Here is a 17,193-nt window from a genome sequence, read left to right on the forward strand (position 1 = left end):
GAAATATTTCCGTGCATTTTTCATTTGAGTTATTTTATATAGAATAAAATAGTTATTATAAGCGTTGTTATATCGTTGTTGTTGGTGTTGTTGTTTTGTTGGTCCATTTACACGCGTAACGCGGGTATGTTTATTCCAATCTTTACATGTGAGAGTGTCTCGATGGGAGTCCCTCATTTCTTTATTTTTTTGTAACATTTATCTCTTGTCTAGTGATTTTGTCAATTTTTGTCTAATATTTTTATTTTAGAACCAATTTATTCATTATTTTATTTTGCCCTTTATTTTGTACGTTTTGTCCACTATTCTCAATTCCTTTGGGTTTTTTTTCACGGTCCTTCCGACGTTTTGTTCAATATTCCTTATTTATATTATGTAAACTATGTCCGTTTCCTCGTGTATAGATAACAGCAAACAATAAACAAAAGGTCTTCATTAATACATAAATACACTTGAAAAGGATCCAGGCTCCAACAATGTCCATTTCACATCATCCGATCGAATTTTAATGTTCTTTCCTTTGCGATTTTACTCTTCTTGTATTCGCGGGTTTTGTTTTTTTTTGTGTGCTGCCTCTTAAAAATACTAGTTTACAACAAATTTATATTTCGAGATATCTTCGTTTACATGAATTCTATCAACTATAGATTAACCATCTGAGGGAGAGACAGTTGATTATTGTATAGTAATGCCATCAACAATATCGATCCACAGACTTTATAATTTTGAAGGATTTGTGTAAATGAGCTTATATTTTTAATACACCCTGACACATTTCTTACGCAATTTTAAACCTTGTCGTATTTTTTTCATACACGTGTATTTTAAAGTGTAGTTGTCGAAATATAAGTTATTTAATCAATACACGACAGTTCAATTGACAATGCATTATGACTGTATATGTATAAGTTGTATTTGTTGGTATTAGCCCGCAACCGAGTCCAACATTCAGCACTGAAAGATTTCGCTCAAACCAGAGCTATGTACTTTCTTAACTTAATTTGGGTTTGGAGTGTTTCCTTGATATCAATTTAGTCCGAGATAGCTACAGTGACGTCTGACTGCTGGGGCCTAAGGAAAATCCTTCCTACGTCAGAGGAACCTATTATATACATTTACTTAGGGCCTAAATGTGAGTTTGAGATGAAGAACAGCAATAAGGACACTTTTTTTTTAAAACTTACATTTTGTTTACTATAGTGTTAAAATAATGATGCGTTCGATAGAAGTTCGTTTTTTACAACTCTATACTCGCCATGCAGAGGCATATTTGAAACTATGAGCCAAGTTACAACTCCACTAACTGGTTAAACATATATACAGATTTTAAGTTCGAGTTTGACATATTTTGGGTGTGACATAACATGGACATGAGGCAGTTGCAGAAATCATGCGCTATACATGTCTCACAGTCGATGTTACACGAACAGTACATTCAGTGGGTTTGATTGTATTACTCATTGTATTACTGCATGTGTGCACCGTTTCCTGCAGTCTGACAATTATTGTTGGTTTCTTGTGGATCGCAGATTTTATTTTTTTACCGGAATGAACCATCATTTCTCAAGTATGCTTATTTCATTTGTTTCATATATGGTTCACGAATTTGATTGTATTAACAACGAGAACTATCTGCTCTTTTCACAAAATCTTACGAGTAAACAATTAAATCTTAAGATTTGTGAAATTTATCACTTTTTCTCAGGTATATTGTCTATTTTATCATGACTGGTTTCATGTGGTTCAAAGAATTAGTTGTTAACGGAACGAACCGTTTTCTCATTTTGTGTGTTAATTTCATTGGTTTCGTGTGGTTCAAAGAATTGATTGTTGACGGAACGAACCGTTTTCTCATTTTGTGTGTTAATTTCATTGTTTTCGTGTGGTTCAAAGAATTGATTGTTGACGGAACGAACCATTTTCTCATTTTGTGTGTTAATTTCATTGGTTTCGCGTGGTTCAAAGAATTAGTTGATAACGGAACGAACCGTTTTCTCATTTTGTGTGTTAATTTCATTGGTTTCGTGTGGTTCAAAGAATTGGTTGATAACGGAACGAACCGTTTTCTCATTGTGTGTGTTAATTTCATTGGTTTCGTGTGGTTCAAAGAATTGGTTGATAACGGAACGAACTGTTTTCTCATTGTGTGTGTTAATTTCATTGGTTTCGTGTGGTTCAAAGAATTAGTTGATAACGGAACGAACCGTTTTCTCATTTTGTGTGTTAATTTCATTGGTTTCGTGTGGTTCAAAGAATTGATTGATAACGGAACGAACCGTTTTCTCATTTTGTGTGTTAATTTCATTGGTTTCGTGTGGTTCAAAGAATTGATTGTTAACGGAACGAACCGTTTTCTCATTTTGTGTGTTAATTTCATTGGTTTCGCGTGGTTCAAAAAATTAGTTGATAACGGAACGAACCGTTTTCTCATTGTGTGTGTTAATTTCATTGGTTTCGTGTGGTTCAAAGAATTGGTTGATAACGGAACGAACCGTTTTCTCATTTTGTGTGTTAATTTCATTGGTTTCGTGTGGTTCAAAGAATTAGTTGATAACGGAACGAACCGTTTTCTCATTGTGTGTGTTAATTTCATTGGTTTCGTGTGGTTCAAAGAATTGATTGTTAACGGAACGAACCGTTTTCTCATTTTGTGTGTTAATTTCATTGGTTTCGTGTGGTTCAAAGAATTGGTTGATAACGGAACGGACCGTTTTCTCATTTTGTGTGTTAATTTCATTGGTTTCATGTGGTTCAAAGAATTAGTTGATAACGGAACGAACCGTTTTCTCATTTTGTGTGTTAATTTCATTTGTTTCGTGTGGTTCAAAGAATTGATTGATAACGGAACGAACCGTTTTCTCATTTTGTGTGTTAATTTCATTGGTTTCGTGTGGTTCAAAGAATTGGTTGATAACGGAACGAACCGTTTTCTCATTTTGTGTGTTAATTTCATTGGTTTCGTGTGGTTCAAAGAATTAGTTGATAACGGAACGAACCGTTTTCTCATTGTGTGTGTTAATTTCATTGGTTTCGTGTGGTTCAAAGAATTGGTTGATAACGGAACGAACCGTTTTCTCATTTTGTGTGTTAATTTCATTGGTTTCGTGTGGTTCAAAGAATTAGTTGATAACGGAACGAACCGTTTTCTCATTTTGTGTGTTAATTTCATTGGTTTCGTGTGGTTCAAAGAATTGGTTGATAACGGAACGAACCGTTTTCTCATTTTGTGTGTTAATTTCATTGGTTTCGTGTGGTTCAAAGAATTAGTTGATAACGGAACGAACCGTTTTCTCATTGTGTGTGTTAATTTCATTGGTTTCGTGTGGTTCAAAGAATTAGTTGATAACGGAACGAACCGTTTTCTCATTTTGTGTGTTAATTTCATTGGTTTCGTGTGGTTCAAAGAATTGATTGTTAACGGAACGAACCGTTTTCTCATTTTGTGTGTTAATTTCATTGGTTTCGTGTGGTTCAAAGAATTGATTGTTAACGGAACGAACCGTTTTCTCATTTTGTGTGTTAATTTCATTGGTTAAGTGTGGTTCAAAGATTTGGTTGATAACGGAACGAACCGTTTTCTCATTTTGTGTGTAAATTTCATTGGTTTCGTGTGGTTCAAAGAATTGATTGTTAACGGAACGAACCGTTTTCTCATTTTGTGTGTTAATTTCATTGGTTTCGTGTGGTTCAAAGAATTGGTTGATAACGGAACGAACCGTTTTCTCATTTTGTGTGTTAATTTCATTGGTTTCGTGTGGTTCAAAGAATTGATTGTTGACGGAACGAACCGTTTTCTCATTTTGTGTGTTAATTTCATTGGTTTCGTGTGGTTCAAAGAATTAGTTGATAACGGAACGAACCGTTTTCTCATTTTGTGTGTTAATTTCATTGGTTTCGTGTGGTTCAAAGAATTGATTGTTAACGGAACGAACCGTTTTCTCATTGTGTGTGTTAATTTCATTGGTTTCGTGTGGTTCAAAGAATTGGTTGATAACGGAACGAACCGTTTTCTCATTTTGTGTGTTAATTTCATTGGTTTCGTGTGGTTCAAAGAATTAGTTGATAACGGAACGAACCGTTTTCTCATTTTGTGTGTTAATTTCATTGGTTTCGTGTGGTTCAAAGAATTGGTTGATAACGGAACGAACCGTTTTCTCATTTTGTGTGTTAATTTCATTGGTTTCGTGTGGTTCAAAGAATTAGTTGATAACGGAACGAACCGTTTTCTCATTGTGTGTGTTAATTTCATTGGTTTCGTGTGGTTCAAAGAATTAGTTGATAACGGAACGAACCGTTTTCTCATTTTGTGTGTTAATTTCATTGGTTTCGTGTGGTTCAAAGAATTGATTGTTAACGGAACGAACCGTTTTCTCATTTTGTGTGTTAATTTCATTGGTTTCGTGTGGTTTAAAGAATTGATTGTTAACGGAACGAACCGTTTTCTCATTTTGTGTGTTAATTTCATTGGTTTCGTGTGGTTCAAAGAATTGGTTGATAACGGAATGAACCGTTTTCTCATTTTGTGTGTTAATTTCATTGGTTAAGTGTGGTTCAAAGATTTGGTTGATAACGGAACGAACCGTTTTCTCATTTTATGTGTTAATTTCATTGGTTTTGTGTGGTTCAAAGAATTGATTGTTAACGGAACGAACCGTTTTCTCATTTTGTGTGTTAATTTCATTGGTTTCGTGTGGTTCAAAGAATTGGTTGATAACGGAACGAACCGTTTTCTCATTTTGTGTGTTAATTTCATTGGTTTCGTGTGGTTCAAAGAATTGATTGTTGACGGAACGAACCGTTTTCTCATTTTGTGTGTTAATTTCATTGGTTTCGTGTGGTTCAAAGAATTAGTTGATAACGGAACGAACCGTTTTCTCATTTTGTGTGTTAATTTCATTGGTTTCGTGTGGTTCAAAGAATTGATTGTTAACGGAACGAACCGTTTTCTCATTTTGTGTGTTAATTTCATTGGTTTCGTGTGGTTCAAAGAATTAGTTGTTGACGGAACGAACCGTTTTCTCATTGTGTGTGTTAATTTCATTGGTTTCGTGTGGTTCAAAGAATTAGTTGTTGACGGAACGAACCGTTTTCTCATTTTGTGTGTTAATTTCATTGGTTTCGTGTGGTTCAAAGAATTAGTTGATAACGGAACGAACCGTTTTCTCATTTTGTGTGTTAATTTCATTGGTTTCGTGTGGTTCAAAGAATTAGTTGATAACGGAACGAACCGTTTTCTCATTTTGTGTGGTAATTTCATTGGTTTCGTGTGGTTCAAAGAATTGGTTGATAACGGAACGAACTGTTTTCTCATTTTGTGTGTTAATTTCATTGGTTTCGTGTGGTTCAAAGAATTGATTGTTGACCGAACGAACCGTTTTCTCATTGTGTGTGTTAATTTCATTGGTTTCATGTGGTTTAAAGAATTGGTTGATAACGGAACGAACCGTTTTCTCATTTTGTGTGTTAATTTCATTTGTTTCGTGTGGTTCAAAGATTTGGTTGATAACGGAACGAACCGTTTTCTCATTTTGTGTGTTAATTTCATTGGTTTCGTGTGGTTCAAAGAATTAGTTGATAACGGAACGAACCGTTTTCTCATTTTGTGTGTTAATTTCATTGGTTTCGTGTGGTTCAAAGAATTAGTTGATAACGGAACGAACCGTTTTCTCATTTTGTGTGTTAATTTCATTGGTTTCGTGTGGTTCAAAGAATTGGTTGATAACGGAACGAACTGTTTTCTCATTTTGTGTGTTAATTTCATTGGTTTCGTGTGGTTCAAAGATTTGGTTGATAACGGAACGAACCGTTTTCTCATTTTGTGTGTTAATTTCATTGGTTTCGTGTGGTTCAAAGAATTGGTTGATAACGGAACGAACTGTTTTCTCATTTTGTGTGTTAATTTCATTGGTTTCGCGTGGTTAACAGTATTGATTGCTAACGGCCGGTGGGAATATTTGTTTCATGTGTGTCATATTCATTGGTTGCACTGATGTGTTAAGCTTTACAAATTGGAACCATGTTCTAAGATAGCCTTTCTGGTATGCACAAAGTGATGTTAGCTCTCGGGATTATACAATTGAAAAATCTGATTTCACGAATATCCATCTGTTAAAAGAGACAAGTTTTTTCAGGTTTTTTTTTATAGTTTTCTTCTGTAATTATTCCAACATCTTGTTTATTCGTGATAAGAGTTCCTGGGTAATTCTTAGTTGTTCTTGGTTAAGAGTTTAGAGACGTTGGTGCTAATTTTATCAACATTTAGTTCAAACAGGTTGTAGAAGTTAAGAAAAATCCGTATTAGTATAAACATTCTAACAGAATTCTATCGTTACAAAGTCAGATGAGGTCTAGATTAGAAAAATCCATGTCGCGAAAACCAATGCAACTGCTTCAAGATACACAAACATTATTTTTTTTTAATTCTAGAATAAGAATATCATTTTATTTACAAATTGTATTGTGAATGTATAATTCAAGCACTACATTTTTAAATATGAGAACAAATGCATTTGCAGACAATAAATATAGGAATTTGTACAATGAAATCGACTCCTAAAATTGTGAAATTAGCGTCTTATTCTCTTATTTTCTTCCTTATTCTTTTTGTTTTGCTGTTTTTTTTTCTGCTTTCTTTTTCTGTCGTTTTACCTTCTCTTTCTTTTCCACAAACCTATCCCTGATTTTTGTCAGGGCATGTCCAAGTAAGTTCTTTCCTTTCCAAGTTTCTTTATTCAAAGCTCTAGGGTCGTCGGCTGATAGCCCTATACCCCATATCGTATCAAATGGGCTGGCCTCAGCTAGAGTTTTGGGAAACGTTTTTAAGATAGTTTTCATAAGGTCTTCATTCTGTTCGAACTGTAATAAAAAAAGAAAATGTATAACGCTGTTATTTAAATTTTAAAAATTACTATCAAAGTAAGGACGACGAGATGTTTTATAACTTGAATAGTACACAAGATAAAGGAAATCCACAAATTCCGGGATAAAGGTAGTTCCCAAAATTCTTGATACTAGTAACTAGAATATTATAGTATTAAAACAGGATAACATGAATATAAAAATAGACTGTACTCGATCATTTAAAAAGAGTTTGTGAAAATAATGTATTGGTTCATGCACCTTAATTAACTTGCACATAAATATTTTTCTTCATATGCAGCAGAGTTTGACTGTCCCTTTGGTATCGTTCGTCCCTCTTTTAATCATGTTTGTTAGTATATTTAACCAGATCACTAAAACAATAAACTATATTACCTTGGCTTTGTTCCCACGAATAACTATATCCATACAGTTGTCATCCCATGTGCTCTGGTCGAAGTTTTTCACCTGACGGCCCAGTCTCTTATGTTCACGGGGTTCGTGTTCTGCTAGAATCTCAGATGCTGTTTCTTTATCTTTGAACAATTCTGAAAAAAATGTTTTTATTGATCAGTTTAATTCATTTAATTTGCAAAAATCATATATACATACTAGTAGCAAGGAGGTTATATGAGCTCATATAACCTCCTTGCTAGTAGTAATAACCTTAATTTCTTTCGTGTGATTTTCACTGTTTTAATTTTTTTTAAATTGCACTTGTGATCTACATCAAAACAAATTACAAGATGTACTTACGAGAAGACGAAAATCTTCTATAGAAAGTTTGTTCATCTGTAGGAACATGTCTGATAAAAGTTTTAAAAATTCAGAATATTATACTGTTGGCATCTGCCAATATTAATTGATGAACGTGTGGGTAAAATAGTTGTATTGGTTTATGTTTGTAACTTACTTGCTTTACTATACATCATGAATTGTTCCGTGCAATTAAACGTGATTCCATCGACTGTGAAGTTACTTAGATACCACTGACTGTACGGAGAATGTGATTTCCAAAAGAATTCAAATTCTCTGTCATTCGCCGTGTCATATCTTCTTGATGTCTGGTTGTCTTTACTGGTTGGCCAGCTATGACGTTTTAATGTTCTCGAACTGGACGAGTTTCTATTGTTGTCTGACAAGTTGTAGTCACGTCTTTCTATCCTCTTAGTTGGCTTTATGTCTGTAATAGGTGACCAACTGTCGCGTCCTACAGAACTTCTTGTTGTATGTCTGTCTTTACTAGATGTCCAGCTGTCACGTTTGTTAGAACTTCTACGTGTGTCGTTGTATTCACTTGCTGACCAGCTGTCACCTCTGTCTGATCTTTTACGTGACCGACCATCTTTGCTGGTTGGCCAGCTACCATATCTTTCTGGACTTCTAAGTGCTTGTTTGGCTTTATGTGTTGACCTTGTGGTATCTGTTTCTATATCCCTAGTGTTATGGTTGTTTCTAATGGATGAGTAGCTGTCGTGTCTTTTATGTGTTTGACTGTCTTCATTGCTTGACCAGCTGTCGCGTCTTTTTATACTTTTGAATGACTGAATGTCTACATAAGCAGACCAACTGTTGGATCTTTCTGTTCTCCCTGAGTTTTGACTGTCTTCAAAGCCTGCCCAGCTGTTTCGTCCTTCTGACCTTTCATGTCTTTGATGTCGGATCTGTTCCTTTTGGTCTTTCCTATGCCTTTTGGCCGGATTATAAACCTCGACAGAATATGAGTTTTCTCGTTTCCCTGTGGTATTATGCTTTTTCCCTTCATGTGGTTCCATTCTTTATTTACTGTAAACAAAGATAAAAAATTATACAGATATTCAGGTAAAAGATGAAAAAACGTGTTTAATTCATATCATGTTTTGTTGCATAGTATCAGTCAATTCGACAATTAATTAAGTCTCTTGATGCTCCTGTTCCCGGTTATTATGAATCTTTTAATGTGGTAGCTGATGTAGCAAATGCCTACGTCTGTTAAAAAAAATGAAAATCAATTGACTGTTCAGTCTGAGCAGTCTAAATTGTGATATTAACCGTATAACGATAAAAAGAAGTCATCTGGCAATTTTTGTTTATATCTATTTAAACTTTTCATATTCCTCAAACAAACCTTAAATGATGTATTATTAATCCTCTCAAATTTATCGACTTCTATTCTTTCCCTCTCAAACTGGCATATATATATGTCCCTATATGACACTGTTCGATACAAAGCTTTAAGAGTAATTAAGTCAATGGCTTGAGACATTGTGAGTTCATTATTCGATGTCCAAGCTCAAAACAACTTCGCCGTCTGTCATTTCACTAATTATTTGATTGTTTTCAAAGCTAGGACCATATTGGTTATCTTGTAAAGGACGGTATCAAACATTGCAAATTAATTATTTGTTTGCGGCATCAGCAGATGGAATAAAACTTAATTTCAAATGTCCAATTTTAATAAAACATTTATTAAGTTATAGTTATTGACCAAGCAAGTCGGTATATAGAATTTAATCTGCACAGCTCAGGTGACCCTTATTAACCCGAACGACGTAGGAGTTCGGGTTAAAGGGTCATCCTGAGCGCGTGCAGATTAAATTCTATATACCGATTTGATTGGCCAATAACTGTTTTAACACATGACGTCATTAATTTACGTGAACGTTTTACTTGTGGACGATATTCCTCAATCCACGGATCCTAGGAAAGTTTATTGTAGGGTAAAGAAAGGGGAAAATACGACTTGCATTGGTAAGTTTTAAATTGATAACTTTTTTTTAGGTTTAGACTTATTGTAAAATTGCAATTTAATGGTAGATTTTTTTTTTTAATGTTTCAATTAAATCTATTACCATTTTTTTTAATAGAGAAAGATAAACCGAGGAAGAATTAGATGTTATATTTTAAATTTTAAATGTTTAATAAACAGAAAATACTTTTCTCTTTCCAATCTTTTACTCCCCCTCCCCCAAATTATTTGTATCTACTGACAAGTCCATCTAAATGAAGTCTGATTGATCTCTAGCTAATCTCCCTGTTTTAAAACAAACTTAAATATGACCCCCTTCAAATTCGATCCAAAAATATGGGGAATAGATATTCAAGAAGTCGTTATAAATTCCATTGAATCTAAAACTAGTCCAAATCAGATTTCTTTTATTCGGATATTCTTAGATACATTTCTTTTTTGGCGGAAGTTACCAAAAATTGTTTTAACTTTCTTTCTGACTTTAAAACACTAATTTAAGTTTTAAGTTGTACGCAAAATATAATACTTAAACATTTTATGTTCAAACTAAGATGAAAAAAGGAATGAGAAACCTTTCTTTTTTCCTATTCTGAAACTACGATGTTTGTACAAAGTTCAGTTTTGTCGTAATTTCAAGGCAGATGGTGGATTCGGGGGTGGGGACGAACATGTCGTTCACCCAAGGATTGGACAAATTATCGTGTTTGCCTTAAAATCGTCAATATTGTTTTTAGTAAAATTAGGAACCGCCCCTTAAGGTAAAAATAGATTTGAACTGTGCAGTATATCTGAGGTAGTTAATGCACACCTTTGCTGTGCATTATCCAGATTATAGCACAGTAAGAACAAAGAGATTTTACTCTTGCCATGTGTTAATTGAGTTTAACACATGGCAAGAGTTAAATCTCTTTGTTCTTACAGTGTTATAATCTGGATAATGCACAGCAAAGGTGTGCATTAACTACCTCAGATATACTGCACAGTTCAAATCTATTTTTATCTTAAGGGGCGGTTCCTGGATTTTAAAAGGGGCGTTATTCTATCAAATTAAAAAAAATATCACCGAGTGTAGCGAGACTAAAGACAAAATTGACGATTTTAAGCTAAAACACGATACTTTGTCCAATCCAAGGGTTAAAGACCTGTTCGCCCCCACCCCCGAATCCGCTATCTGCCTTGAAATTACGACAAAGTTGAACTTCGTACAAACATCGTAGTTTCAAAATAGGAAAACGAAAGGTTTCTCGTTCCTTTTTTTTTTTTTTTATCTAAGCTGGGACATAAACTATTTTATTATATTTTGTGTACAACGTAAATCTAAATCAGTGTTTTAAAGTTAGAAAGATAGTTAAAACAATTTTTGGTAATTTCTGCCAAAAAAGAAATGTATCTTAGAATATCCGAATAAAAGAAATCTGATTAGGATTAGTTTCAGACTCAATGGAATTATAACGACTTTTTGGATAGCTATTCCTATAAAAGGACTATTTTTGGATCGAATTTAATGAGGATCATATTTAAGTTAGTTTCAAAACGGGGATTAGCTGGTTAGCTGGAGATCAATCAGACTTTATTTAGATGGACGTGTCTTAAAAAGTAATACAGTAGATAAAAAGGAAATTGGTTTGGGGGGGGGGGGGGGGGGTAAATGTTTTAAAAGAGAAATATATTTTCTGTTTATTTAACATTTAAAATTTAGAAAATATAAAATCTTCCTCGGTTTTTTTTTTCTCTAAGCATATCATTGAGGGAAAGAAATTCAAAAGCAATTAATCTAATTTAAACTCAATAACCCTTGCAGTTATTTTTCTTTTCATACACCAATTTGAAAGTACACAATATGTCAAAGTCTTAATCGTCACCAATTAAATAAAAATTGGGAATAAATTTAACGGAAACGATAAAAATAAATACACCATTACATCGCAATTTTAGAATGAGTCTAAATATCAAAAAAAATATTAATTTTAAACTTACCAAAGTCGTATTTCCCCTACAAGAAACTTTCCTAGGATCAGTGGATTGCGGAATAACGTCCACATTTCTAAAACGTTCACGTAAATTGATTGCGTCATGTGTTAAAACAGTTATTGGCCAATCAAATCGGCATATGTAATTTAATCTGCACAGCACGAGATGACCCAATAACCCGAACTCCTACGTCGTTCGGGTTATTTGGTCATCTCATGCTGTGCAGATTAAATGGCATATACCGACTTGCTTGGTCAATAACTATAACTTAATGACTTCTTTAACATATCTCTGTTGGTCTCATTGTTGCCATGTGTTAATTGAGTTTAATGACTTCTTTAACATATCTCTGTTGGTCTCATTGTATGTTGACATACGGATAAATTAATTTTGATAGTAATAACTATTCTTGCAGCTTAATTCAGGGTACCTAATTGGCACCTGTTATATCATTTTCAGTCATTCACGTTTATTTATAAAGATACTAGAACACACCCGTGATATCGCGGGTCCGGGACTGAATTAAAGTAAATAACTATGCGCAAGGCTGAAGCCTTATTTTTGTATTAGTATTGTCATCTGATATAGTCATGCCGATTATAAGATACACAGTTTTCTCTGCTTTCAAATCTTTCTGTTTGAACCTGTCGAACTGGAACTTATCAATTATTGGTAATATTAATTATTTGGAAAACAAAAGGTCTTGGAATGGAGTATTTTTTTAATCAACAGCATTGTCCTATATTAGTTATAAATAAAGTTGAATTCTTTGATTCGATTGCTGTTTTACGTCATGCCCGCTAACAAATTGAAAACTGTACCTATACGCCTTATTTTTAGTCCAGATTTTTAGTATTCGTTTTGTTATCTTAGAAAGTCTTACTGATTAAAATATTACAATAGGTAACCATTTGACAATTTAGTAGTGTCAATCCTGTGGTTATGACCCGTGTATATAGCATATTAATCCTGAATACACCGTTTGGTGGTGCGCCTGTCAGATGCGGAACGTACAGATAAGGTAATCGGTAACAGGTGAATATACTATTGGTATCGGTATCGGACTCGACCCGGAACCTCTTAATTATTGGCAATATTAATTACGTGGAAAACAAAAGGACCTGGAGTGGTGTAATTTTTAATCTACACCTTTGTACTATATTAGTTATATATAAAGTTGAATTCTTTTATTCGTCGTTTTTACGTGATGACGGCTGACAAATTGGACCTCGTAATTTTAGTATTATAGATGAATCCACACCTAATCGCCCCACTTTTTCACAAACTCGCCCCACTTTCTAAAAAACCGCCCCACTCTTGTTTACCAGCTCGCCCCACTTATGAAAAGGGCAAACTCCCGTTGCAAATAGTTATAATAACATGGTCCCTTTATGAAAAGGGTTAAAATCCCGCTGAAATAAGGTCTGTCAACTGACCCCACTCATGACAAATAGATAAACCACTTATAAAAAAGATGCAATCCCGTTGTATATCTTTGTCCCTGCCCACGTCAATACCTTTGAACACCAAAGCAAAGTGCTATAAAATCAAATTGCTGTTAAAAACTCTGTTTTTGCAATAAAGTTATATATAAATGTTAATCACGCATCAATAGTATGATTATGATACAATTAACAGGTTTCTTTTCAATTGTTATACAAATAACTAAGCTGAAAAGTATAAAGTTATTCTCCAATATTGATACAAAAATGTAAGTGCAATTATATTTTAAGAATGTTAAAAAAGTTTAATAAATTTCGTTTTTTTTTTTTGTATTCTGCGGCTAGTTGGTAGACCTGAAAATTACATATATATATATATAGAAGTAGAATTTTCCTTTTTTCATGATAAGTGGGGCGAGTTGACAGGGGAAAAATTAACTAGATTTAACCCTTTTCACAAGTGAGGCGATTTTTTTAAAAAGTAGGGCGAGTTGGTTAACCAGGTTGGGGCGATTTTTTTAATTTTTTTTAATAGTGGGGCGAGTTGGTGAAAAAGTGGGGCGATTTGGTGTGGGGCGATTTGTAGACTGCCTGTTTTTATTTTGTAGATGTATCTTGAATAACCTAAAGTTTATAGTTCAAATTTTATTGAGAAATCCAGACACAAGATTCTAAGTTCTAGTTTTAAACATGTTTTTTTTTTTTAAATAAACGATCAATTATATCAAGATGTGTTTTATAACATTGATACATAGAACAGCCCGTGTGCGATCGTTCTGTTTGTGCCTTTACCGGATGTACAATTGTACCAAAACAATGCGCATGCGTACATGCCTTTCAAATTTTTTAACGGATGACCTGAAAAAAATATGAAATTTTGATTTAATTTAAAATCTTTCTTGGATAATATATGAGCGTGAACTAGCCATGGATGAAATGGGAAAATTGAAAGTCGGTGTTAATGTCGACATACAGAGGACTGACGGTAAACAATCAATATAATATGACCCCAATCGGTTGCTAATAAATAACTATTTATGACTGGTCCTGGTCACTAAAACTTTTGTAAACTTAACCAAAATTTTAAAAACTATTTTTTTGGATGACTAATAGTGATTCAGTGTCTTGTTTTCACTTTGAGAGGCTGTGGTACATCAATTCCCCCAAACTCCCAGAAAAACCTTGGATATGGACAGTATTTCAGAAAACATAAAATTATATATTGCCAAATGAGTTATTATCACAGGAGTTTGAAATACTAGCAGTATAAAAGGGGTATAAATATGCCAAACTCGACTATCACAGTTGTGCATCTCTCTTAGAGATAAGCGATCCATGTCTTGCATTAAATATGTTTATTCTTTGCCCACCCAAAATAAATAAAAAGTCAAAATGCCGAAATCGATGGGTCACTGTGAAAACTGTTAAAATATGGAAAAATAAAGGTTGACAGGTAGGTGAAACTTACATAAATGTAGAGATAAATGAAAAATGAACAGATTGATGCCCGATTTATATAATTCCAAGGCCGTCAGTCGGCATCAGAAGCGACGAAGCAGCGCATCTATTTTGGGTGGGCAAATATCCACTTTTTGATATGGGACGAGCTCTGACGTCCCACGGCCCCAGCTTGTCTGGCAAAACAGCTGTTGGACGTCAGAGTAATCTCGGACTACAAATTCTGTATTCCAAAAAGCGTGTCAAACATCTTTTATTCGTAAATTTTCTTCGTCTGCCACTGAAACTCTGTTTGGAGTTGTAACCAGATCAACTATGAACAAAATCAGTATTCTTACTTTAATAACTACCTATGCATGAATGACACTGCTGACAGAAGATAATTTATCCCAAAAGGAAAAATTACGCATTCCACACGCATTAACCCTCTTGCTGCCGGAGGGACACATATGTCCACAATCTAATTAAAAACCGATCTCTCATCGCTTCTGTTTCTGATATGTCGCATGGGAGATCTAACGAAACCGGCTTTGAGGTCACATGTGAGTGAACTAAAAGTCATGAATTTATAAAGATATGCAAATGAGTTGACGACCTATTAATAAGCCAATCAAAAAAGTTTATGAATTATTATGACTGACGATTTCGTCGTAAATAAAATGAGTTACATCCCTTTGCCTTACGTTAAACTTCCAAGATCGTGGAAGACTCAATTTCATTGGTCGAAAAAGACACACCTACGAGGTCACTCACATGTGACCTCAAAGCGGGTTTCGTTAGATCTCCCACGCAACATATCAGAAACAGGAGCGATGAGAGATCGGTTTTTAATTAGATTGCATATGTCCATGTTTTGATTTTGCTCGTCCTCAACTTTTTTCGTAATTTACGAAACAGTTTTCACATAGACAAAAGTATTTCAAATCAATTTCGTCACTTAAATTTTGAAAGTGTAAAAATATTTTCGCATTCAAATACTATAAATCTACTTTTCTCTAATTTTTGTGCTATTTTCACATTTCCTGACCGGTGTGAGAAAAATATTTAAATGCCGGAATGTATGGTTGGATAAGGAACCAATTAATTACGAATGTAACAATATTTATTGAGGCTACTGTTACATGTACATTGCGTTATTGTTACATGAAAAACAGCAATGTTCGCCGGAATGGACTAGTAATATGTACTAAATAATAAAAGTTGAAGACATTATCTTATATTTACAATACATACAAGTATAACATACATTTTTTTTTTATAGTACGTCCTACATGGATTCTGAAATCGGTTTCGGACATCTCTTAAACTGAGTTTTACTATGCGTAGTGTTGTGCGTTTGTTTTTTTTCTACATTGGCTAGAGGTATAGGGGAGGGTTAAGATCTCATAAACATGTTTAACCGTTGCAATTTTGAGCTTTCTCAAGTCAGGAGCCTTTGCATGGCGTTTGTTAGTCTTGTAGCATGATTTTTTAATGTTAGTTTCTTGTGTAAAATTCATAGTTTAGTATGACGTCCGTTATCACTGAACTAGTATACATATTTGTTTAGGGACAGGCTGAAGGACACCTCCTACGGGTGCGAGAGTTTCTCGCTACATTGAAGACCCATTGGTGACCTTCAGCTGTTGTCTGTTCTATGTTCGGGTTGTTGTCGCTTTGACACATTCCCCATTTTCATTCTCAATTTTATACATGTATACAGAAGTTCACAGTGTAAGTTCACAGTTAGCAAACTTTACTTTTGATGTATCAATTTTTGGTTTGTGCGTCTGTATAGCTGTATGAAATTTGTGTCTTGATATTGTTTCAGTTTCGTTTCAAACGCATCCCATGCAAGTTTAAAATTTTTCACCCAAACAAAATTGGTAATAGGAATCTCTTCATCTTTTGTTCAAAGTATAATGACAGTAATACAAGTAGGTGTGCAGTTAAATACTTAAAAGTGAAGTTTTCTCAGCCCGAGTTTTCAACAACAAACCATTGAACTATATTTTTCACCTTTGGCACTACTAATTTGAAGTAGTATCTTTAAGAACATCAAATCCATTAATACCTAAAACTATTTAAACACCATTTGTTGAATAATAATATTTATTATTTATTATTATAACAAGTATTATTTAGTAGACATGAATGAATTAAGCAACAAAACTATATAGAAGATTTAATTTTAATAAATCTAGCGTACATTGCTGTTTTTCATGTAACAATAACGCAATGTAACCGTAGCCTAAATAATTATTGTTACATTCGTAATTAATCGGTTCCTTACCCAACTTTGCATTCCGTCAATTCGTCTCCAATGTAACAATAATATTTTTTATTATTGTTACATTTCCATGTAACCGTACCCAGTGCCTATAACTAATGCTTTGAATTGTATTATTTGTAGAATTAGTTGTATTTGTATTCAATGTATTTTAAAAGGAAACTGAAGTGCCAAAAAAATCTATATGTTATGTCTGTTCCTATACACATGCATGACATGTACATGAAATTTATAATGTTAATTTAAAATACACTGTTAAACATACGTTTTAATTTATACCTATCTTGAAATGAATTTTCTCTTCTCCCTTTCCAAGAATTATATCAGCTTGCAGTTATTTTGACAATTACCATACAATTCCAACAGTTTTACAGTACATTTTGAAGTTTATTGTCACACATGACATGCCTTTGTTATTATATAATTATATGACACTTGTTGTTGATTGACATGTGATTGATTACACA

General features: G+C 33.8%; 2 protein-coding genes across 3 annotated transcripts in view; one reads left to right on the plus strand and one right to left on the minus strand.

The window, feature by feature from the left end:
* Positions 1–6,481: 6,481 nt before the first annotated feature.
* LOC139503788 (peptidyl-prolyl cis-trans isomerase G-like) lies at positions 6,482–17,162 on the minus strand. Of its 2 annotated transcripts, none has more exons than XM_071293708.1 (4): positions 17,006–17,162; positions 7,772–8,643; positions 7,255–7,406; positions 6,482–6,855 (listed from the first exon to the last, which is right to left on the minus strand). In XM_071293708.1, exons 2-4 carry the CDS (start codon positions 8,631–8,633, stop codon positions 6,595–6,597), a joined length of 1,275 nt encoding a protein of 424 aa, XP_071149809.1. In that variant the 5' UTR covers positions 8,634–8,643; positions 17,006–17,162; the 3' UTR covers positions 6,482–6,594. The 2 variants fall into 2 exon arrangements, with proteins under 2 accessions (XP_071149809.1, XP_071149820.1); XM_071293719.1 differs by having other exon boundaries at positions 16,992–17,159.
* Positions 13,805–17,193, plus strand: part of LOC139503787 (kinesin-like protein KIF2A) — a 56,451-nt gene continuing 53,062 nt past the window's right edge. Inside the window, exon 1 of the mRNA XM_071293692.1 lies at positions 13,805–13,984. Within this exon, the coding sequence (XP_071149793.1) occupies positions 13,927–13,984 (58 nt within the window). The 5' untranslated portion in view covers positions 13,805–13,926. The remainder of the gene's footprint in view (positions 13,985–17,193) is intronic.

Source organism: Mytilus edulis, chromosome 1 (assembly GCF_963676685.1).
Source record: "Mytilus edulis chromosome 1, xbMytEdul2.2, whole genome shotgun sequence".
NCBI lineage: Eukaryota > Metazoa > Mollusca > Bivalvia > Mytilida > Mytilidae > Mytilus > Mytilus edulis.

What these genes read in the sequence shown, in the direction of transcription:
- LOC139503788 (XM_071293708.1), bottom strand. Translation starts at nt 8,633, where the DNA reads ATGGAACCACATGAAGGGAAAAAGCATAATACCACAGGGAAACGAGAA. An exon ending in CATGATGTATAGTAAAGCAA is followed by an intron (nt 7,407 to 7,771) that starts GTAAGTTACAAA and finishes CATTTTTTTCAG; the next exon opens with AATTGTTCAAAGATAAAGAA. An exon ending in TTCGTGGGAACAAAGCCAAG is followed by an intron (nt 6,856 to 7,254) that starts GTAATATAGTTT and finishes TTTTTATTACAG; the next exon opens with TTCGAACAGAATGAAGACCT.